This window comes from Pholcus phalangioides, unplaced genomic scaffold (assembly GCF_987345545.1).
Source record: "Pholcus phalangioides strain wild (caught in Gottingen) unplaced genomic scaffold, Ppha-v1.0 ptg000010l_1, whole genome shotgun sequence".
NCBI lineage: Eukaryota > Metazoa > Arthropoda > Arachnida > Araneae > Pholcidae > Pholcus > Pholcus phalangioides.
In genome coordinates this window covers 2,178,641-2,204,133 of record NW_028301603.1, presented here as the reverse complement: position 1 = coordinate 2,204,133, position 25,493 = coordinate 2,178,641, and the positions used below count along the sequence as shown (strand labels likewise).

The window sequence follows — 25,493 nt, the reverse complement described above, 5'->3', positions numbered from 1 at the left end:
TCTAAAAAAAGAATCCGTAAATTAAATAACATTCAATAAGAATGTGTCTATGCAAATTGATCTGGAACATACTTTTCAGGTGGCTACGCCTACATCGATTCGAGATATCCCAACAAACCTGGCGACAAAGCACATTTATGGAGCCCCGTGCTGAACCGTCACGGTAAGTACCAAAGTTTGTTGTATCCGAATTTCAGATACACATCTGATACTAAATTGCTCGGCCTTTGCAAAAGCTTATCCTTTGATGTTATATGAAGTACCTTCGAGGTAGGGCTCTTGGAAATCCCGGCCGATTTATCTGCCATCTTTGTACAAAGTGGGACGTCAGTATTATCGCTACAACCAATCGTTGAACGTCTAGACGTGCCTTTGAACAAAAAACTTGTCTTGCTGCGTTAAGATGGAGGACGATAAGTCTGCCCGGTATTCCAGCTGCCTTACTTCAGGGCAATAAAATAAAGTTCGGGGGAATAACAAAGTCAATGAAAATGGTTCTGATGAGTTCTGAGTTCACTCATCATGTTTCTGATGAGTAATTCCTTTCTTTTGCGCTTTCATCCAGGAAACGGCAGTGCTCTGTGCCTAAGCTTCTGGACTTCACTGTATGGAGCCGGAATAGGTGCTCTGAGAGTGTACATGTACGACAATACGACGAATGCGACTGGCGATCCGATTTGGGAACTGTACACGGGCACATTGACACCGGATCAGTGGTACAAAGGGGAGGTGCCTCTTTCACTTCCGAGACCTTTCAGGGTTTGTGATTGTTTGCTATTATTACATGATGAGATATTCTATTCGATTATTAATAGAAAATTATCTTTTCTCCGGATGATAATGGAGGTTATACAATTACATAAAATCTCTTCTTATCACAGGTAATATTCGAGGCTGAAATCAATACTCCTGGAGAAAGTGACATCGCCATTGATGATATATCCCTGAACAACGGAACCTGCCCAAGTACCTTTTTTTCCTTGTCACTTCTTGAAATGTGCATGTGATAAATTCCGGTTGTTATGCAAAATCGTCAATGTTCTCAGTAGGATTGATAAAATTATATCTCTTACCGCGAGGTGATTATGCATAATACCTAAGCGTCGTTGTTAAATTCAATAAATGCGCTAAAAACATTATCACTCTTACCGGTTATTATTAATGATACGCAATAGCGAAGTACGATCGTGAAATTGGTTTAGGATAGTTCGTTGTATCGGGGTATGATTTCGGAATTCGTTGAGTAGGAGTTATTTCGGGCATGTTCGGAAAAATTCGTTAAATCAGAGTTCATTATATCTGGTTCAGACTTTGACTCACAATTACGACGATCTAAATAACAAATCTCATCACAGCAATGGGGGAATGATTTATCATATTTACCGGCACGAAATGTCAATTATGCATAATAACCGGCAAATGCGATGAATATAGTACGATTTATCACGATATGTTTACCAACGACGCTTGGGTATTATGCACGATCGCCGATAAAAGTGATAAATTTAGGGAAATTTATCAAACCTACCAAAATGATTGTCGGTTATGAATAATAACATTTGTTACATTATATTTATCGCATTTACCGTAACATACATAGTCTATCAATCATGAGAAAGAACTTGGCATTGCCTTTCTCATATGCTACGGTTTGATCTTTTTCCTAGAAGAAAACTAGTCACTTGAAAAAGAAAAGGTCGTTTGGCTTCTCAAACTGGCGCTTTTTTCTCTTTTTGGTGTCTTATAGTTTGAGATCGATGATACAGTACAGATAATATAATGGGCTAGCACCCGGATGTTCAGGAGAAATGCCATAAATGCCTTTTTTTTTTGCCTATTTTTCAAATATTTGGTAAAAAAATGCCTTTCTTGAAATTTTTCTGCCATAAACGCCTATTTTTTTGACATATTTTCAAGTTTATTAGTAAATTTCAGAGGTCATAATCTGTAAAACTCAGATATTTTTAGCATTGAGAACAAAAAAAAATTGTTCTTTTCAAAGTTTTACGAATCTCAGTTCTAATTATTAGCATCAGAAAGCCCCTCCGTCCCTTCCAGTTCTATTTAAACGCGAATGAGCGACCCGGAAGACAGGGAACTTCGTGTTGACATGCGTTATTGCTTTGGCAAGGATGGTATTCGACATAAATGATTTTGTTTCAGAAGCACGCAGCCTATGTTAAAAAAACAGAGGAAAAATTAGAAATACTTCAAATAACATGTCTCGTTCAGACATTGAACTGCATTGTATAGCTGAACGATGACTGTCCCAAGAGGTCATCAGTAGACGTCATTGCTCACACAACGCGGGGCAAGAGTACACAGAGCTCTGGGGCCTCCTTGTCGTTGTGATTTTTTTTCCACCATAAATGCATGGCTATTTATTTTACATATTTAGTATTCAATTACTGTAAATTGACTCGAGTCGCCCTGAGGAGTATGCAACAGGATAATACCACAAGGCCCCAATACTATAGGAGTCCCGCATATGTGGTAATATAAATGCGGTAATTATATATTACCGTATATGTGGTAGCATATATAAAGAATGCAAATTACAACAATAGAACAAGGTAGGTTTAAACATAGAAATAATAATGATTATTCCAAATAATACAAGAAATAATCTAGAATTATTCCCAACTCGAAGGAGTCCCATAGATAATTTTCTCTACGGGCTCCAACTCTGGTATCAAATTATTTCCCGTATTTTTATAGCGGGAAGTATGGTCAGCCTGAGTATATACCCCGGAACAACTACCACGGGATGATTGAACCCTCCCCCCCATACACACTTTGCATTTGGCCTGCGGACTCATGGTCACGGAATAGGCACATTATATCATTTTCATTGGGGTGCAATAAAAACAGTCGTACTGTAGAAATTATCATGTTGGTTGGACTCATTCGACATTATCGTAGCTATCAAGGGTGCCGCGTGAATTTAAACGTTAGAAACACCTTTGCCTTATTAAATTCGATACGAGAAGCGAGTGTGCATTTTGCCATGCATGCCGTTTTTGCCATGACATTGCCATTTTTGCAATCCATTAGCTGCGGATGATCTAGCACGATCCATTACACTTTTTAATCAATAAGTACCATATTTTCAACATAAGTTTTTGCAATTATTACTCGTTTTAATGAAAGTTTATTGACATGTTCGATGTCTGTGCTGCTACTTTAATGTAGAACGTATTCGATTATTTAGGTGTGCCGAGAGAAGCCAGCAAATCAGGTAAGACTCAATTAACTTTTTCATTCTGTCCCTCCAGCTATTGCAGAGTGAGCTATCACAGTTCTATTTGTATGGCTGGAGTTGGCAGTCAGTAGCGTTGACTGTATTTTATTGAGTACGGATAACTACATTGTGTTTTTTACCCATGCGAATTCCAGGTGACTGTGCGTTCCTCGTTGATTCTTGCGGCTGGAAAGAGACTGACACGAAAACGAGATCGGAGAGTCCACCTCTGTGGGGTAGAGTTACTGGTGACGGGACTCTCCTCAGCCCGAATGGTCATTCTAGTGGCGTGTCCCGTCAAGGTGAGACATCTTATTTTTTGTTTTTCGTCAGTTCAGAATTTCAGAATGACACGGTATCATATACGTGTTTCACTAGAACTACTCTCATCAGACACCTCTCAGGGAACATATTCTTTTGAAGACTACTAATGCTGTGTCTGCATCATTACTTGTTACAGATTCGTTCATGATGTTCAACACCGCGAGCTACCAACACGCACCTCTCGACAAGGGCCAGTTGGTCAGCCCGACTCTCCGTCGCAGCAACTTCACCCACTGCTTTAGTTTCTGGACCTACATGTACGCCAGTACGGCCGGAGTTTCCATCGGTGGGCTCCAGGTGAAACTCAAGAGGTCCGACAACACGACTGAAGTTCTCTGGAGGTTGGACAATCACCAGGCCTCTCACTGGTTCCCGTCCCAGCTGCCACTACCCAAGAACGTCAACAACACGGATAGGGTGAGTTTTCGCTTATTGATACGGTGAGCTTTGCTGCGTAAGGGTGTGAACATAGTGCGTCCGTATTTCCGATTCTGGAAACCCGCGTCGTCTGCGATTGGTTGAAAACCTGAATTTCAAGCAAAAAAAAAAACCCACATAAATTCGGGTTTTTAACCAATCGGAGACGACGCACGCGCGCACACACACACTATAAGTGTTTATCAAATGTTTTGAGATGTTGACGTTCGTTTTTAACTAAGAACCCTTGCTCTGAAACACTACGCCACAGTTGACAAGCTTGTGCACGTGCGACACAATCTGAATTCATTAAATGTGGAAGGAATAGTCCCAGATGGCTATTTTAACAGCATCACTGGTGCTCGTAGATCTGCCACTGTTGGTGTAAGTTCGTTATACAAGGTCATTTTGGGCAATTTACGTATTTAAAGATGCAACTCGCAGATTGTGGATTGATAACACCGTCGCACCATATGCTAGCGAATGTGCACCATGTGCACCGTCGCACATAACAAGGTGCTAGCGATCCTCATGAACTTCAGTAGTGTTATACCGTTAATCAATTAAACGAGATCGAGATTCTTAACGCAGCTACCAGGCAAGCCTGTCTAGTCTTATGAAAAGTGTTGCAAAATATTAAATACCATACAAGCGACAACGTTTACTTTGGTTACCGTGGTTCCCTAGCAATGCGTTTATGACGTCTATATGCCTTTACAATGGTTTGTTACTTCTCTAATCCTGTTACTATATGAATAATAATTTATGTCTTTATAATGCTTTGCCACATTTTCAATACTCTCAGTAATGAGGGTTTTTGAATAGACGTCATAATCATCACCATCATCGCTTTGAGGGTCAGGAAAAGGGTGATTCTCATAGAAATCAGTGTTAAAATTGTCGATTTGTCGATTTTACTGTATAAATGCTGAAATTTGGTGGTGTTTTCTGTCACATCAATAATTTTAAAAATTGTATTGAATTCTCGATTTCTGAAATATTGAGTTCGCTTAGAGATATACGAAGCCCAAAAAATTAAATATGAAGTAATTAGTCCCGGACCTACTTTCGAGTTGGATATTCATGCAATAACATTGATTTCAACTTTTTATTTACATCTTCTCAAACATGAAAATTAACTTATCTGTATTGCCTTTTAATATTCAACTGTATAAATGGATATAGTTTAGGTTATTTTAAAATTAATTATGGGCCCGTAAAGTACATTGAAGAAATTGCACAGCTTTAGCTAAGCTTTGGAAGCAGAAACAGGCAGATGAATATCTTGAAGTTCAAGGATAGGGGGAATCGAAATACTTAGCGCCCCTAAAAAAAAAGAAAAAAAGTATTCATTTCTATGTTTCTTTAAATCTAGATTTCTTTATTTCACGAGTCGCCAAGAAATCGTCATATTGGTTAACTTAGACACGGTTTGTATGTCCCTCAAAGAAAGAGGGAGATATCACGTGATCCAAACAGCCTCATCGAAGAAAATCCGGGCAGCGCCGGGTATTATAGCTAGTGTAGTTATAAAATGGTAATATTAAAGAGAAAAGAAAATATTATTTGTTGGGAAAATTGTCTTTTATCCACTAGCTTGTCAAACATTTGATGTCTTCGTTCGTGAAACTGTCTTAAACATTGTCTTGAAAGAAGAACTAACTATTGAATGTGTGAATATTTACAATCTTATATATAAATGTGAAAGTATGTATGTATGTATGCTCTTTATACAAATCTACAGTTTTAGACCGATCGTCGCCAGATTTTGCATATATACCAAACAGGTCCGGGATTGAACCGTAGGCTACTTTAAAAGTTCGTCAGAGCTGGGCAAATGCCCGAAATGGGCAAAAAACTGTCGGGCAACAATGGTTTTGGGGCCTCAACAATCACTTTCGGAACGTTTACTTTAGTTACCGTGGTTTCCAACAATGCGTTTCAGACGGGAATATATGACTTTACAATGGTTTGTCACACCTTTAATTCTGTTATTGTAACAGTTTATTCCTTTATAACGGTTTGTCACTTTTCCAATCCTCCCAGTAATTGAAGAAAACCCGGGAAAAGCGCCGGGTATTTCTGCTAGTATATATATAAATATATTGTAAATTTGTACAATACAAAGTTACAAAAAAGAATTATTTTAAGAAAAAAGTAAAAAAAATTGAATTTTATGAGAGTGAAATAGAACCTATGTAGTGGGTCATCAGGGGAACCCATTCATGGTTCGATAAGTGTAGGCGCTTCTAAAGGGTGGCTATGCCGAAATGCATTAAAAATGCCAAACACTTGTTCCCCGACGCCTGCCTTCTCAAAAACATGTTGGACGAAAAAAAAGACGATGAAAAAATGTTACAAATACAATATTATAAAAAAATATATACAGAGCTTTAGATTATAAGCTCAAAGAAGAATGAGAAAAAAATATATACAATGTTACAGGAACAAAATAATTACAGCGAATATTTTACAAGGATTATGAAAAATGTCAGAAATAAGTTGAAAAGTCAAAAATAAATTAAAAGGTCCAAAAAAAAGTAGTCAATAAATCGCCGGACATACCTCAAGGATGGAGAGGGTGACGATTTCAAGGAATCTGTTTCTTGACGATTTTTCTGGAAATGTTGTTCAATAAGGCGGTTGGAATACTGTTGCCAGATGCAGTTTCGAAAAGACATCTTCTGCAGTGTTGTACCCATCTTCTTCATCGCTAACCACTAATTGACCTCTCGGGTGATTTGGGTTATCTTCCCGATCATTAATTTGCTTCGAGCTTACAACAACTGCTTTAATTTTGGTTTCCGATTTCCTCGCACGTTTTACCGAAAAAAATTTCTAGCTGAAAAAAATTATACTGCCCTTATCATCTGCAGGTTCAGGGTCATTTGGCGTAGGCATGAATTCGTTAGCCCTGGTGAGGATATGTTTGAATTCGTCCAGTAAGCTAAATTTCTGGTTTCCGGAATTTCGTCGGGAAACTCACGATTTACGCCGATAACGAAATCTTCGAAATTTTCCCAAAAAATTAGCATCGATTTGCGTGGAATTAGATTGAAATTTCGCCCGTTGAATCAGTCGATTCCAAATAACCTCAAGTTTCGAGGAAGCTTTTCTTCCTAACAAGCAGTTTATTTTTGGCGCCATACCTATCTAACGTAAGCAAAGTTATGACTTACCGTATGGTGACCGTCACCTTTGTTAAAGATGATATTTATCCAAGATATACACTCAAACCTGTTTTTGTGCGGTGGATAGGGACCGCATAAAAAAAGTCTCACTTAGAAAATAACTCAAAATCTTAAGAAATAACTAGAAATTGCTTTTTTAAACCAAATCAAGACACGAGGCTGGGCAGCTACTTGGAATCTCGCCAAACCTTTCGGAATCTGATTTAGAAAATACACACGCGAACATTTTTAAATATTTTATTTACATATGTACTTATTTTACACATACAAAACTGTTCAAAATGTATAACCATTATCCTTCGTAGTCTGACAATACGCGAAATTTCTTGTGGTAAACTGGTTCAAAATCACTTTCGTCACTTGAAGATACTACCTCGCACTCGTTTAGAGTTGACTTTTTTTCAGTTACCCAATAGTCGGTGATCAGTTTTTGCGACGACTGTTGTTTCACTAGACGCTTGTATATATCTCGGTAGCCAGATATACAAGATTGAAGCTCCTTTTGGAATTTTGAAGTTCTTTCAGAATTGGCATCGATTGCAAGAAAATGACCTTCTAATTTACAGCAAAGTTGGAGTGCTGCATAGATTTTATCTGCTGTCATATAATCGGGTTCTTCTTGCCCATCAGTAACATCTGTTACGTAATTTATAATGTCATCATCCCTTACGGTTTCATCCTGAATCATTTCGACAAGATCATTTTCACTGAAAGTATCAAAACCTCCGCCGATGCCAGCGTAACGATGTGATGAAATATCAAAAATCGGAAAAACTAAATGGCCGATCAAACCTACTAATTTTTTTTATTGATAACTTCGTCAGTTATGTTCTAATTTGATTGAAATTTTCATAAACCGCACTAAAAAAATCGCACAAAAAAAGACCGCACAAAAACAGGTTTGAGTGTAGTACGTAACACAACAAACTCAAAACTCACACAAACACACAATGAATTTTCAAACTGCACTCACTACCCGGCAACGACTGGAATCACTTCTCACTCGTCGAGATGAAATCACCACTCGAAAAACAAGTCTTTGGCAGAACAATGTCCCTATTTATATTTAAGGTCATTATTCTAGTACAAATATTTGATCCGACATTGAAAATGTACAAATTTCCTGTATTTTTATTTACATAATAAAATACATTATGTAATGAAAGAATAAAGGTATCACCTCTTATTTTTTTTAAAAACACAAAATAAGTTGTTAGTTTTTTGACTGGGGATCACCATGCTAGATATTTATTCAAAGCCAAGAAATTATGAAAATTTACGCATCTCCCGCTTTTACTTGCAATGTGGTCAGACAGGTGGCAGCACTTCTCTAACATCTATCACATGATTTATGGCATAATTGATGGCAAAACTGGCATTATAAATGCGCTAGGGTCACACATATACACACACAACGAATTTCGGCGCGCATAAATTCATTAGAAATTTCCCAGATGAATGTCTATGAAGTTACATGTACGGTTTAGTAGCCATTGAACGCGATTCGTTTGAAACACTTTGTATAATGGTAAAAACTACGTAAGTATGTAAGTCATTATATATATATATATGTAATGGTAAACGTCCGAAGTCGAGTTGGTAAAAGCTGACATTTTGCAACTCTCATGAAAATTAGTAAAAATGCGAATTTTCTAATTTTCATAAATTTTAAAGCTTGTTATTTATTGATCACAACGATCCTGATGCTAATTAAGATACTAATTAATTAACTAATTAGTCACTCAAATTAGTAAAAATTAGTAAAAAATGAAATTTCTATGATTTTTATAAATTTTGAAGCTTGTTATTTATTAATCACAACGATCCTGATGCTAATTAAGATACTAATTATATACATACTAATATATATACATGCAACTATTTTTGATCAATAACCCTTAGCAGGCTAGTACTTTTGTCTTTGATGTATCTTATCCAATGCATGACACATCATTTATGTTTCCGTCTACAGGTAATATTGGAGGCCATAAAAGGCGGCGATACGAGAGCAGTTATCGCTGTAGATGACATCACTTTCACAACTCCATATAACTGCACAGGTAACCAAATACAGGAAAACTTTCTTTAACGGGAAAAAAAATGGTGTTCCTACGATTTCAATGCCAAAATACACATTGAAAAACCCGGATCAAACGGAATTTGTTTAACGTGGAAACGAAAATTGTACCCTTTAGGCTAAACGCAAATTGAGTCGCGTACAGCGTTCGCGAGTGGGTGGGATCCGAGTGCGATGACGTTAACACGCCCTACGCGTAGCGAGGGGATGCGCATATTGGAACGCGTTCCCAGTGCACGAGCGTTTTAAAAAAGGAAACGATTTCGGGGGACTGGAAACTTGTCATTTGGGATTTTCCCGGATCCTGGATAATTGGTCATTAAAATTGACATTAATGAAGACATAAAATTAATTAAAGAGAAAATTCGAGTATGCGCTGAAAATATGCATTAAAATACCGTATATAAAAACGTGAACACAAAGAACTAAAAAATTAGAATTGATGACAATTCAAAATTAGCGAATAATTAAAAACTATTGAAAATTCTGATGAAATGTTTCTGATGAATTATTCCTTAAAAAAAAATTAAAGGTACATAAATTAATGAAAACTTTACATTAATTAATCAAAATTGAAAATGGATAAAAGTTAAGATAAATTTAGGAGGGATAAAAATTTTAATGAAAATTCAGGGCCTACGAAAATGAATGAAAATATAAAATTTAAGAAAATTCAAAACTTAGAATAAATCACACAATAAACTTAATTAAAGCCGCTGTGGTGGTCGAGTGGTTATAGTGCCGGACTCGTGATGCGAGGATCCGGGTTCGAACCCCACAGTGGTGGTCGGCTGAAGTTGGTTTTCTGTGGTTCCCAACTTCAAGGCGCAAATGCGCGCCGATCTCCCCGTTAAAAAGTCTCGCCACAGAGAGCAACAGTCCTACAACGGTAAATCATTCAACCATAACACTTCACTCATAGTTAGAAAAACTGGGGGCAGATGACAGCACTACACATAACAAGCATTACACAGAAACAAACTTTACGTCAGGTTGCTCTACACGGACACGCACATTCCCGCATGTACCGATTCGTTGGGGGTTCGTGGGTGGGGGGTGAATGTGTGGTGTAGCAGTAGTAGTTAGGGCCTCCAAAAAATGGCTCGGGGATCCATGATGTTCTTAAGTCAGCCACCTCGTTGGGCAATTTGCCTGTTGTGGCGTTGTATTTGTATTTGTAAAGATTATTATATAATTAACAGAAATTGGAATGAATTAATATTCCGAAATTAATCCCATAATGAATGAAATTCGGAACTTGTGAAAAGTTAAAACAAATGAAACGATTGATCACAATTTAAAATTAATAAATAATTCCAAAACTGCTGGAAATTCATATTTAATGGAAAAATAGATTAACGAAACACCAGAATTAGTGAAATTAATAATTATATTTCAGATTTAAAGAAAAATTATTCCTCTATCGATCGATTAAATATAATTAATGAATATTCGGAATTATAGCCGAATTCGGAAATTTAATGGAAAACATTTCGTAGGCTATTAAAAAAAACAAAAGTGGATTTTTTTTTCTTTAGAAATTAATAAAAATTAATGAAAATTCAGAATTAATGACAAATTTTTAAATTTTGAATCACAAAATTAGTGAAAATTCCGTGTATCAATGAAAATCCCGAAATTAATGAATTCCCCCCCCCATAATGAATTCCGAAATTGATGAATCCCATAATCAATTCCGAAATTGATGAATCCCATAATGAATTCCGAAATTGATGAATCCCATAATGAATTCCGAAATTGATGAATCCCATAATCAATTCCGAAATTAATGAATCCCATAATGAATTCCGAAATTGATGAATCCCATAATCAATTCCGAAATTAATGAATCCCATTATGAATTCCGAAATTGATGAATCCCATAATGAAGTCCGAAAAATAACTCCATAATGAAGTCCGAAAAATAACTCCATAATGAAGTCCGAAAAATAACTCCATAATGAATTCCGAAATTGATGAATCCCATAATGAATTCCGAAATTGATGAATCCCATATGAATTCCGAAATTGATGAATCCCATAATGAATTCCGAAAAATAACTCCATAATGAATTCTGAAAATAATTCAGGTAATAATTATAGAAATAATTGATAATATATGTAAATAACGTTGATATTAAACAACATCTTTCATAAGAGAATACGAACTCTATCAAAATGACGGTTTTATTTTTAAGAAACCCCTACCGAATACGAAGAATCGTGCGCGCGGGACACGGAAATCTGCGGCTCAACAGCAGCGCCAACGAGCGCGCGCGTGCACGCGCTTAGCGTAGTGTCACCTCGTGTCTCAATTCGCACTGTCCCTCTGATTTCCGTTGGCCGCAAAACAGAGTTGATGCTGTGCTTTTGATAAGCCATATGAGTAAAAAGCAGTTGCTATCAAAAATTGTAACAACATTTTTTTCGGAAAAGCAGGTTTTTTCCACGGGAGAAATCAGTGTAAGGGTTGAATTTCCAAATGATATACAAGGCTTATAAAATTGCATGCAAGCTGTGAAGCATTCCGTGATCGACAAGCTGAGCGTTGCCGGAATTAATTAGAGAGGCAAAATGGGGCAACTGCCCTGGCGGCAAAATTTAGCGGGTGGCAAATATTAGGTGGGCACAAAAAAAACCGTCGTAAAAACCATCGAATTTTACGGTAGGGGCGGCAAAATCATGTTGCTCACTGTCCCTCACAAAATTCCTAGTTACGGCCCGGATGGTGAGAATTACATAAACATAGACGATAATGTACAAACTGAACCTGACACGACAGATATTGACACCCTAATTGAAAATTTTTTAGGAAGTAAAAAACATCGTATAAATGCTATTTTACAAGAAAAACAGTGCGATCGAAATTTTTTAAAGGCACTGCCGAAACCCAAACACAGTATTTAGCAATTATAGACTAATTACTCTTATTTCATCTATTTTTATTTAATTTATTTTCAATTGATTTGTTTTAATATTTCATTTCAATTACTTACAAGATTGTTACATAATTTCACACATTATATCGATTGAACCTTTATTAATTAAGCGGAAACCTGTAATGAACGGTGTGGGGGGGGGGGTAACTCGGTCACTTGCGATTATTCCGTTGAAGTCAGGTTTTACTGTATTACATTGGCTTTTCCGTATCAGCGTTGAGTTATGTACCGTTTCAGGGCCGCAACTAGATGCTTGGTCACCCGGGCAAGCACGCATTTTGACTCCCCCACCTTGTAATGTTGAAGGAGAGATTTCAGAATGAAATTTGCGCCCCCTTGGGTCTAGCACCCGGGGCACGAGACCCTTCCCCCCCCCTCTCCCACCAGTTGCGGTCCTGTACCGTTTTTACTGTCGGAAGACGTTAATAACCACAAATAAGCTTAGTGGCATTCAGTTATGTTCGTAAAGATTAAAATTTTTGATTAATGAGTTTGACATTTTTTTGATTTCCTGCATCGAAATTGGACATTTATCAAAAGTCTCATCCAAAATCATAACATTGATTTCTGAGCATAAAAAAATAAATCTTATATTGGCAAAGCTCGGTACTCTCATTGGAATTTGGAATTCCTTAGAATAAAGTCATCGTTGGTACAAGTTGTTGTTTTCACGTTTCACCAACGCTAGTGGTCATTCAGCATCGAGAGTTTTCCCAGGCGCTTCACTGGATTGGATTATTTTGTTGCTAGCTGCAAGTAAGTCTTAGAAGTTCTGCAGCAGCAGTAGTTGTCTGGCTACAGACTTTCCACAGTTAGCAATTGCAGTAGTTAGCGAAATGTTCAAAAGAAATAAACTCGGCACTGAAGAGTTGGATATCCCCTGCCCCAAGAAATCCTCTTTCTCTATTGCGTTTCCACAACTGTGAGATGTAGAACCCAGCTGTGCATTTATGAATGCGTCACGCATAATATCCGCTCAGGTTACTACCTATCTTCCGAATCAGAAACTAAGAACTGGTGAATGAATTCAAGTTTTTTGTAGGGGAATATGAACTTTGTAGGATTTTTTAAGAATTTTTTGAAGGGGAAAGGGGGGCCCCTACATTTGAGTTGGAAACACTGTGTATGTGAGACAAGAAATATAATTATTTGTACATGCTTATGTAATTAGAAAAAAATAGACGGGCCATAATTAATTTCGTGGGCTGGGCATTTTTATTTATATTGAAAAGTAAGAAAGAACGGGTTATAAAAGAAAGTGCTTGATTTTTTTTACCCTTGTACATGTTACTGCCAAACACCGGAATTGGCTAATTCCCGACGGGGCCGGCCGCTTCGCGAATTGGCCAATTTCGTTAAACATGGACCCGGCCAATTCGCGAAGTCCGGTGATCCCCGGCCAAAAAAACATGCTTCGGGATCATCGTCAAGTTGGCGTAATTTTTGTGTGATGATTATGTCCACGTTAATTATGGCAACGCAACAAACCCCAGTCACGGTGAGGTAATAATGTTTTCCCTCCAGGATTTGGCAGAAAAACTATTTTTATATTTTTAGTTGGTTTCTCTCTTTAATTTCACTTATTTTTCCTCGTCACATGGAGCTAATTCAATACAAATGCGATATATAGATATGTATCGCACGTCGGTGATTGAAAAAAAAAAATTTGATTTGACTCCTACCCCTGGCAGTCTTACATCAGCACATAGAGCTTCGGCCATTGATCTCCGGCCACTTCACGAAATGGCCGGCCAAAAAACTCTTGGCTTGGCAAAATTCGCGAAGTGGACGACCCCGTAGTAAATTGGCCACGCTTCGGGCCTTGGCAGTAGCATATAAATTAGAGCTGAAACTGTAACAGTATAATAATCAATTTATTTTTGAAGCTCCCATCAGTTTTAAAACTGATTGTTTTGAATTGATGAATGAATTTTTCTGAATTGTTCTCTTTTATCCTCATTTCAGTGAAGCCTCAGAAAGCTGCAGTGCATGCAGGTAATATATTTGTTCGAGAGAATACGTTATTACTTCAATGAATTTAGCAATTCAATTCATATGCTTATTATTTCAAAACACACACACACAAGTCGAGTGTTCTCACTGTCTACTTCATTCAGAAAATAACTAGAACGACCGCGCCTTGTCCAATTTAGACAGCAGATAGAGGGTTCGTGTGTCAAAGACACGATGGGAAGATGGAGGGTTGACTCAGTTGCAGTTAATGAAGTCATAGTGTACCTGAGTGGTGCTGGAGGGAGCTTGGTGAAGGATGCCTACAGCTCAGAGGTTTGCGAACTTTCTGCTATAGTGACTTCCCCTGGCTTCGAAAATTTGTACGTGCGTATATTCGCACGCTTTCAACCCGGGGTTGTGAGCGGTTCTATCTATCTATATCTACGCTTTCAACCCCAAAGTTCTTACGTTATTCGCAGATGATGATCGTCGTAGCCTGATTAATCATCCTGTGATGATTTGAAATGTTTTTGTTTAAGATGAACTTCATTTAAATCGCTTGCCCGTGTCAGACACGATCATCCGCTTGTTCCCGAAATTGACTTGCCCGTGCCTAGCATGGGTAGGCACTATCGTAGTCTTTGCTGTAATCTATGCTGATCTTCGCCCGTAGAGGGTGCTAACGAAAAGTAAACATCTAACTAAATCTGCACAAACGCTATGACCTCATGCAACAGTAATCTAATGATATCTTGGTACATATTCATGCAATCCAATTACATGGACATAATCTATCTAAAAATTAGATTATTGATACTCCATTCAAAAAAATATCAATCAAAAGCTTTTGAAAAGAAATTTTAATTAAAGAAATGTTAATAACTGTATCAAAATTTTAAGCATTTTTGAATTAAAAAATTAAGTACGATTTTCTGTACTGGTTTCTCTCTCCCTTTCTGTTTCTCCTTTTCTATATGCAGGGTGGGCAGAAAGTCCGTAAAAACTTTAATGCCGTCTCATTTGCATATTTCCACCGAAGTCGCTCGCACCAGCGCCGCCTATCAGCCGTTTTTCTAGCTATTTTTTTTTTCTTATCTTAAAAAAATTCCCGTGACCTAGCGATGCTATCCCTGCAAGCCGTTTTTTTATTTCGGTTTTTATTCATTTTTAAAGTTTTATGGACTTTTTGCTAACCCTGTATACAAAATAACATGTCATGACTGACTCATTGATTCATAATCGCAAAGCCGAAACCGCTGAAGCTATAAATATGAAATTTTAGCAGTAGTTTCATTTCCTGATGTAAAGACTAATTAAGAACGGGTTTTTCTAAATTCCACCCTTAAGGGGGATCATAACGTGAGTTCAAAATTTATATAGAGAAGCCATGCCGAGCCGAAACTATAAATATGATCAGTGATTGTATTTCATGATGTAAAGATTCCTCCTAACCAGAAAATGGCCCGTCTCAATGAAGAGATATAAGCAGGCGGTTGATGTGTGAAGTCTCAGTAACACGGGGTTCTGTGAAATTCGGCCCGTAAGGTGGGGGTTCAAAGGTTATATGGGGCAATCATCTCTGAGCCTATTTTTTTGTTCAGTGTTGAAGCCCATAGAGAGCGCTAACTTTCGCAATGAAAATTAACAATTTTAGGTATTTTTTGATCGTTGTAATTCAATATAATTTTCATTTCATTTTGATGTCTTATTCATTCCAGAAGCATTATTAATGGTGATTATTCATCAGGTTTCAATATACAAACTATACTAACGGTGTGGAATAGCTATTGAATTGTGTTCACCCCCCTCCCCATAATCAAATACCCTGCTTAATCGTATATTTTGTGCCGGAATCGTTAGGTCCGTTTGGGAAGAGGGACACCGGTAATTTCAGAGCCTGCTAGAAAGTATCAAATAATGGTAACCTAGTCCTATTCAGAAAAAATATATATGTTGCCAACAGTAATTAAAAATTTAACTAAAAACACTAATCAAGTAATTAATCTCACAATTTAGCTCTGATTTATTTATTTATTATTATTATTTTTTGGGGCATGACATAACAGCTGACTGTGCTTTCGACCGCGAACTTTGCGGATGGAAAGTCGTCAACTCTTCGAACACGGGTCCGAAATGGCGCCTGCCATCAGGTAACACTAAGCCAGCCACGGTCAAAGATCACACTTATCAGGTCCTCGGAGGTAAGATCAATTTTTGTCTCGACATGATTCGATTGAGATGATCGCCATTGATCCAAAAATTTGACTATTCGGATTTGTTTATTTCTATAAAGACTCAAAAATATATAGATAAGTTTTTTAATTCCAGATGGATTCGTTTACATGGACGTATTCTCGTCACCGATGCCGATAAGCAGCGTTCTGCAGAGCTCGACTCTCTACGGGAACCCTAACATCACCTACTGTCTTAGCTTTTGGTACTTAGCCCTGGAGGCTGAGAAAGGCGCGACTCTGGTTGTCCGGGCTCATTACAACGAGACTGGGTCTCACGAGGTTTGGAAGCTGCAGCGTGACGAAAAGCTGCAGACCCACTACCAGTACGGACAACTCAACGTGACCCTTTCCAGTAATTTCACTGTGAGTAATCGTGTTAGCCTATTTCTTTTTCGAAACACATCTATAGGATTACGGGATAAGGCTTCGTTTTTTATTATCAGCAGTTTCTTTCCAACTAGCTTTGATACCTTTCCAACAGATACCCTTTAAGTTAGAGGTTCCGCAAGAAATATTGACGCGGGGGGGGGGGGGTGGTATCTGTTTGATTTTTCAAGTTTTTTTCCTGAGGAATTTATCCTGGAATAGTTTTCACGTGAAATATGCACGCTCCATCATTTCCATGTGAAAACTCATTCAGCAATGCGATTGACAGCTGCGCGATCGTGTGGTCATAGCGACGCACTCGCATCGCGAAGACCCTGGTACTCCACTAGCGGCACAGTTGTGGTCGGCTGACATCGGTGACAAGACGACCCTGACAGTTTCTCACTGTGTGTGATTTCTGTCCAATCTCTATGTATGTATTATTTATATATATATATTTCTTAACTCTATACTTTTCGTGTACCTGTTCTTCGGTTTTTCCATGATTTTCTTTCTTATAGTGAGCAATCAGCAATGAAATGTCTTATTTTTTTCAAGGGAAGGGTCCAAAGGTGTCGTCTTCAAAAAGTTATGAAAAAACTGAAGTACATTTTTCATCTCACTCAGAAACCCATGAAAACAAAAACATTAGCTGCGGAATGCAATTTTTAAAGCCATAAAAAAATTAATGAAAAATAGAAACTGGCTACTTATCACTTATCTATAAAACTTATCTACTTATCTATAAAAAAAAAAAACTTATTGTCCCTCTTTCCCCAACAGAAGCGGCCTCTTGTTCTCTTTCCTGTAGCTCTTTTTCCCCTAGAAACTCTCACTAGTTATTTCTCGTTCCCCTCTTTCTTTCACTGTCTGTGCTATTCCTAATTCACGTATTGTTTGAATGACGTCACTCTTGGCCTCTATTGGCTTTTAAAATATGTATATTTACAGTAATACCTCGGTTTTCGCTGACTTCGGTTACCGTCGGTATCGGTTTTCGTTGATTTTCTCCGCGAAAAATTTGTCTTGGTTGCTCACGTCACCTCGCTACTAATTTCTATTATCCTGCTCAATGTGGCGTTGTTTCCCGTTGTGTGAGCATCACCCCCACGCGTCTAGACAAACAATTCAATGGGACCAAAGAAAGTTTCCAGAGCCAAGAGCTTTTCAAAGAAGGCAACACCCCATTTAGGGCAAATATTAGAGAGACGGCAAAAACAGACCTTTCTGGAAAGCCTTCTTGTGCGACATATGTCCACTGACTCTAAAGCTGGACCTAGTGCCAAAACACGAAGAATGGAAGAGACTTCAGATAGTCAGAAAAATCTTAGATAGTTGCTTGATACCTAAGGTCCTTATGAAAGGGGATTCTCCCTTCCAAACAATAATCTGCACAATCTTTATGCAAGACGGAGCTCCACCATACATTGCAGTGTGTATTAAGAACGTTCTTAAAACACATTTTACAGAAGAACGTGTGATCAGCCGGCAATATCCTAATATACGGCCTCCACGGAACTTATTCCATGCGATTTTTGGCTTTGGGGCATTTGAAATGTCTGGTAAGTTGTGACAATCCAAGAACTATACCTGACATTAAAGACAGCATTTCACGCCACGTGTTGAACATTTCCCCGCGCACACTTCGGTCAGTTGTGGAACATGCCATCTTGCGATTTCACATGATATCTGGGAATGATGGCCATCATGTGGAACATGTTTTGTTGCAATGACAATTGTAAAAGTGTTTAACAGTTGCTGAAATTGTAAACGTTTGCCTAAATGTGTCATTTCTAAATAAAACGCCCTCTGGTAGTGACATGTGCGACTAATTTTTTTTTCGCCCTGAAAGAAATTCCCATCACTTCATGAAGTCCTCCACAAAATTTCACAATTGACGGGTTTCGCCTGTAGGCCACTTTAAAATAGGGGTCTTTTAATTACGGAACCCTTTATTTTAACATTGACAAGCCTAGATATTTTGTAAAGTTGATTTCTCGATGGAAAACTTTTCCCTATACCCTTTAATTTGAACCTACTGGAAATCCTAATAGAGTCCCAGCCATATTAACTATATCGTTATTCAGAAACAATCTGCCGAAACGCCTAGTCCATATCTCCCAATCTGCTATGTCCACGAACGTGAACCCTGGTTCTGTTTCTATGGATGCTTCTGCTGGATCCTGTAAGTAACGACACTTTATCCCACTGTATATCTCAGTTAAAACCTTCATTGCTTCACGTATGAAGTTTTTTTCCACAATTCCCTGTGGCTTCCCCCTTAAAAAATCTTTCACAGCTCCCCCTTCCACTTGAATTTTACCCGTGAACGCCCCCTCCCCCAGAGTAGCCCAAGGCAGCAAAGGGTGCGGGCGCACATGATCCTCCGTTTAGGAACCACTGCCCCAGGCACTACCATTGTAATTGCAAGTGAGCAAGCCATAGGAATGGTCTGTAATTTTACGCAGTACTGGATCGGAAAGGGGGAGGAGGGGGCGGGAAAATCTAGGCAAGCGCACTATGCCTAGTGATATTATGGGGCTGGAAGAATTGGTAGTGGATATTAAATATAAAGAGACGAGCAGTGCATTTTTTACTGTGTGCTTTCTTCTAGTCAATCTAACACGTGCGATTTTTGGTGAATCTTCTCATCCACAGGTAGCCTTCGAGAGCATAGTACAGAAGTCAGGATGGGTGCTCGATGACATCAAGTTCTCCATGTTTCCGAAGACGAACTCGAGCATATGCGCATGTAAGTACATCAATGCACATTCGTTCATAAGGACAGAATTTTCAAAGAAGGGAAAACTCGACACATTCCCACGTATTCGCCCTGTCAACATTTGTCTATGTTCTTAAACTCATATAGCACTAACCTAAAACTAAAAGGGTGGATCAAAAGAAAATGAGGCGGTTATTATAATTTGGTTTTACTTTTGTAGGAATGTGGTGGTCGACTGAAGTTGGTTTTTTGTGGTTCCAAACTTTGAGGCGCGAATGTGAGCCAATCTCCTTGTTAAAACGTCTCCCCACATTGACCAACACACCTACAGCGGTACAAATATTCAGTCGTTACGCTCGACTACTCCCAATTTGAAATGTAGATGGCGGCACTGGAAATCAGACACTACACTAGATACGCACAACCAGAACATGGCCCGCCGCTCTGGATCAACGAAAGATATAAGCAGTGGGGTCAAAGACCTGGACCATAGAGTTACGAACCCACACACACTTTTAGTACAGCTCAATCGTAGCGAATTGCCTTTGGCGATAAACCGGAGTTGTGCTTGGTTTAAAAGCAAGGGGAAAAAAGTAAGAGTGTTACTGCTTTTCCCAACCTCGAGGCGTCAGTGCGAGCCACTGGTCTTCCATTTAAAAAAGCCTGCAGGGAGCAGGCAGTCTTACAACACGATACTCACATAACATGGAAATTCAAACGCTCACCATCTTTTACTTCAAAATATGAGAGACAGGTGGCAGCACCATCAAGATCACAAACAACCACAATTCTGACAACCTAAATACTTTGGGACCACACATATTCCTGCATGTACCAGTTCGTTAGAAACTCCGTAGAGGAATGTGTACTAGGTTCTTGTATGAGCGCCCGATTGGCGTGGTAGTAAGATGCTTGCCTACCACCGTGAAGGTTGCTGTCACGGTCCCGAGAGAGGATATATAGATAAAATATTTTCTCTAACGAACTTGAGGCGACCACCAACAGACAGCGCCTTCATTTCCAACCCATCTCATTAATGGCAGTAAATTGCGATATGGCCAGAGTTTGTATTTGGTGAAGTAGTAATACAGTCGAATCCCGTTTTAACGAATACCGTTATAGCGAAAATCTCGTTTTAACGAACACTTTTCCAATACCCCAAATAAGTTTACATAGGAACAATGCTAGAGGTCACCTGGGATTCCTTTATAACGAAATTTCGTTTTAACGAAGCGATTACTTGGCGTTCGTTATAACAGGATTCGACTGTATCTTACTGCATGAATTTTGATCATTATTTTAAGACTGAATGACAATATTTCCTTTCCGTCTTTTTCAGTACGCCCGACTGTAGCGAAAATACGAGTCTGAGAAGACCCATGACATATTCGAATGGTCGATGACATTCCAGAAAGATCGAATTCTCTGATGACATATAAACATTATAGTTTTTACTTTCAATGTTTCATGTGCGGACACTTTTCAGTGATATTCAATGTGAAACCATTATTAAAAACAAGACTGAACATTGCGATTTGTCTTAAGTAAAGCGCACGGAGTGACGTTGGGTGATTGCAACATGTGCTTGGGTGATCGAGTCTCGTCATTCCCTCCGTGTTATTCCGTCTCAGTGCATACCGAATTTCTGAATATCAACCGTGTGTCATTCACAAGAATTGTGGTTATGATGTTCAATTTTACGATCGAGTTCTCGATTCTTCGTAGCAACAAAAAATTGCCGATACTATGGAACAAAAAAAATGAACAACACTCCCTGTAATTCTTCCGACTGTTGACTGCAGTCGCTGTTTTTGGCGTGTAAAGATTCTAGAACAAAAGAATTTCTAGAGGAAAACGAAGTTTGAGACTCCAGGGAAGTTTCCTCCACTAAGGGGGTTGCGCAAGTAACAAAAAAATCAAATGCAGGACGCGTTTTTTTATTACTAGGCGTGATCCCGACATCACGACTCGAAGACGCGCGTGGTTCATTTCATTTTAGTCGAGTCATTGAATCCCTAGGAAATGCATTATTTTTCTACTCAATTGCGTGGTTTGCTGCTTTTCGGCTTTGCAAAGTGCGAGTGAGTAGCATGGTCACCGTAAATTACGTCCTCGCTTAATTTTCCGTCGCCTTCGAAAATTATTTTCATCTGGACCCCCTTTTTCAATTGCAAAAACCACCATATTTCGTCTTCGTACGGGCCGTTAATTGAAGGGTTCGGCCGAATGACGCTTCTATCTATATATATAAAATTGATTTTCTGTGTCTGTCTGTGTGTGTGTATGTTCTCTATACAAATCTACAATTTTAGATCGATCGTCGCCAAATTTTGCATATATACCAAATGGGACCCGACTTGAACGATAGGCTACTTTAAAATTTCGTCAGACCAGGGCAAATGCCCCAAATGGGCAAAAAACTGTCCGGCAACAATGGTTTTTGGGCCTCAACAATCACTTTCCGAACGTTTACTTTGGTTACCGTGGTTCCCTAGCGATGAGTTTCAGACGTGTTTATGCCTTTATAATGGTTTGTCACATTTTCAATACTCTCAGTAATGAGGTTTTTTGAATAGACGTCATAATCATCACCATCATCGCTTTGAGGGTCAGGAAAAGGGTGATCCTCATAGAAATCAGTGCTAAAATTGTCGATTTTACTGTAGAAATGCGGAAATTAGTGGGATTTTCCGCCCCTCCAATAATTTTAAAAATTGTATTGAATTCTCGATTTTTGAAATATTCAGTTCGCTTAGAGCTATACGAAGCCCAGGGGATTAAATATGAAGTAATTAGCCAAACCTATACTTTTGAGTTGGATATTCGAGCAATATCATTGATTTCATTTATATCTTCTCAAGTATGAAAATTAATGTCTCCATATTGTCTCTTTTGATATTTATTTGCATAAATTCATGTGGGTTAGGATATTTTAAAATTAGTTATGAGCCCGTGAAAAGACATTTAAATATGAAGTAATTGAACGGCACTACACTTTTGAGTTGGATATTCATACAAAATAACATTGATTTCACTTTTTTATTTCTTTCTTCTCAAGCTCGAAAATGAAAATGTGTCTGTATTGTCTTTTAATATTGAACTGCATAAACTCATATAGTTTAGGTTGTTTTAAAATCAATTATGGGTCCGTAAAGTACATCGAAGAAACTCCACAGCTTTAATTAAGCATTTTTGGAAGCTGAAATAGGCAGAGATGGATAACTTGAAGTTCAAAAGTGGGGGTGGGGGGGGGATCGAAATACTTGGCGCCCTTAACAAACGAAAAAATATATATTCATTTCTATGTTTCTTTAAATCTAGATTTGTTTCTTTCATTAGTCGCGGTGGAAGTCGCCATATTGGTTAACTTAGACGCGGTTAGCATGTCCCTCAAAGCAAGAGGGAGATATCATGATCCAAAAAGCCTAATTGAAGAAAACCCGGGCAGCGCCGGGTATTATAGCTAGTGTGAAATATTTTGCGAAAACTCGCGTTTTTTTTGGCTGAAAAATGTACCATAAAATTTCCGTTACAAGTTCCTTAATTAAATTCCTGCTGAAACCAACACATATCGTTGCTATGCCACTTTACACGACTGTATTTGTGTGTTCTATAATTAGTTCTATAATTAGTGTGTTCTATAATTGTGTGTTCTATAACGGTCTATGTCACCATTGCGTTGATTGTTTCCACTGGAGCTGGAGAAACCGCGAGACACCCAGGCTCTGTCGCAAGAAGCAACGTAAGCACTTCTCCCCCCCCCCCCCTCAGGGAGGGAGGAACAGGGCATCTCCGGTAAAACCAAAATTTATTGATACGTCAAAGATTACATATAGTGCAAGGAAATCAAAAATTATGTAAATCGAAGAATCAAATTAATCAAGTTAAAGTCAAAGTGCAACGGGCACGGATAATAAATAATCATGGAAAGTTGTATAAAAATCGTATCGCAAAAAGCGCAATCAGAAATTTGAGTGATCAAGGATTGAATCAAATGACAAGAAGGGCAGAGCATCTCATTGCACTCCGGCAGTTCAATACAGTCAGTCTAATTTCTCCGAGACGTCATTAATTAGGTTTGGGATTCATCCTGCTCCGCGCTCGCAAACAGTGCCACCAGCGCACTGTCAGGGTGAAGACGCGGCGATCTCCTTACCGGCGCTGGTACCGGAGTTGCAGGAGCTGGAGGAGACGGATCCCTTATCTTCTCGGGATGTTCCTCAAGGAATTTCACCATTTTTCTTATCTTTTCCTTTGATTCCTCTCGACGTAGTATGCCAAGCATCCATGGTCTGTGTAGATGGGCAGCCGGCGAACAGAAGTGAAAGGGCGTTGTTTCTGGACAGCATGTGGCGTAGTGCAGGGGCGTGCCAGGCTCAAGACAAGAGCATTTATCGCTGGCAATCGCTTTAAAGCGATGTAAGGTTGCCGGGAAAGTCTCAGGACCGATGACAAATAAGATGAGCTCTCGTAACCAGCCCCTGCTCCTAGTATATACTTTCTTTATAACTTCATGAGTTGATCTGCCTGATGCATCCGGCATATCCCAATGCAATTGCCAATTTGCTATCATGTCTCTCCAAAGGAGTGATTTTGCGTGAGAAGCTGGATATAAGAGTTCGTCGTAAAAGACTCCGGTATTGGTCGCTTCTTTGGCCGCCGCATCCGCAAGCTCGTTTCCCCACTGGCCGTTGTGGGCTTTTATCCAGGAGATGCGTATTGATGGGCGAGATACAAGTATACTCCTTATCTTTCTCGCCATTGTGTTTTCAGAGAGCGGGTTTAGAATGGCCTAAAGACTTGAACGGCTATCCGATCTTATTACAGACTGCCTCCTGTTCGTAGCTGCATCCAGAGCTGCATTGTTTCCATTGCCATATGAGTTTGACGGAATATTAGTCTGTGTTACTCCCAGGTAAAAAAAAAACCGTTTCCCTAATTCAGCAATGACTTTTATTCCCTTCTCCTCTGTGAGGAAGAAAAACCACATACACCGTTATTCGGCCGCACTCTGCAATTGTTTCTGAGCTTATAATTTTTGAATACATTTTACCAACTTCAAAATGCGGATGGGGATGTAAGAGACATATTACTTTTATTATTTTTTTCATAAATTTATGGCCGCAAAATTTCACTTGCTTTTGTACAAAATTAAACCAGTGACGTTGAACTGAACTAATAACGGAATGAAGAAGCTCACGTGCTTGGATTGAGAAAACGAGTCCAATTTATAAGGCATTGGGGGGGGGGGGGGGTTCATTGGTTCCTTTCCACTCCAAGTGCTGACTGATTATTGATTTATGACAAGTTGAAATGATCTAACAATGCCATTTTCCTATGTTTTAACCCAGTGGTTCTCAACCGGGGGCCATATGGCCTCAGGGGGGGAGGCCCTAGGATATTCCAGGGAGGCCAGTAAAAAACACCTCATCGTTCTCATGCAATTACAGACGGATAGCCATCTAGTTTAAAACAAAGGTATCTTCAGCCAGCACTGAGTGGTCTGATGAGGAATATATTTATAAAAATCGAATAGAGAATGATTGCTTTGGGGTATTTTTTTATGAATTTTTAGGGGAGGGGGTGGCAACCCATTGCCTCTACTGAAAAGAAATAAAGTCGAATTCAATTATAACGAACTCCAAGAGACCAAATCATACATGAGGGAAAAAAACCCCGCGAAATTAAATTTTTTAAAACTACATTGCTGTATAACTGCAATTGCGTAAATTTACTGTTGTTTCAATCGCAAGCGTTCATATGCCATTCCTTTCAATTTAACAGGAAAAACGTAATTTTAAACATATTTAACACGGTCTTAACGTCATTTGGTTTGCTGATTGGTTTCTATGTACAATCCAAGCAGATAATGTATTGGGACTTCTCTAAGATTGACACCACACCTCTTTGAAGTTTTTTTAATCTATACTGTAATGCTTCCCTATTAACTGCCCTACTACATAAGCCTGTTGCTGGCCTGAAAATCCGAAATAATTTCAATGCAATTTTCCTATCCTGCAAGAACAATG

The 25,493-nt window shown here is 38.7% G+C and overlaps 1 protein-coding gene across 3 annotated transcripts in view; it reads left to right on the top strand.

The window, feature by feature from the left end:
- Nucleotides 1-20,988, top strand: part of LOC149080746 (MAM and LDL-receptor class A domain-containing protein 1-like) — a 68,768-nt gene extending 47,780 nt beyond the window's left edge. For 2 of the 3 annotated variants that reach the window (XM_089237427.1, XM_089237426.1), the window contains exons 8-19: nt 80-163; nt 566-759; nt 882-966; nt 3,212-3,238; nt 3,397-3,543; nt 3,702-3,982; nt 9,146-9,233; nt 14,155-14,184; nt 16,209-16,343; nt 16,471-16,739; nt 19,401-19,494; nt 20,804-20,987. In XM_089237427.1, coding sequence (XP_089093553.1) covers nt 80-163; nt 566-759; nt 882-966; nt 3,212-3,238; nt 3,397-3,543; nt 3,702-3,982; nt 9,146-9,233; nt 14,155-14,184; nt 16,209-16,343; nt 16,471-16,739; nt 19,401-19,494; nt 20,804-20,835 — 1,466 coding nt within the window. In that variant the 3' untranslated portion in view covers nt 20,836-20,987. Of the gene's footprint in view, nt 1-79; nt 164-565; nt 760-881; nt 967-3,211; nt 3,239-3,396; nt 3,544-3,701; nt 3,983-9,145; nt 9,234-14,154; nt 14,185-16,208; nt 16,344-16,470; nt 16,740-19,400; nt 19,495-20,803 lie in introns of all 3 variants that reach the window. The other variant, XM_089237425.1, reaches the window with a different exon arrangement.
- The last annotated feature ends 4,505 nt before the right edge of the window (nt 20,989-25,493 follow it).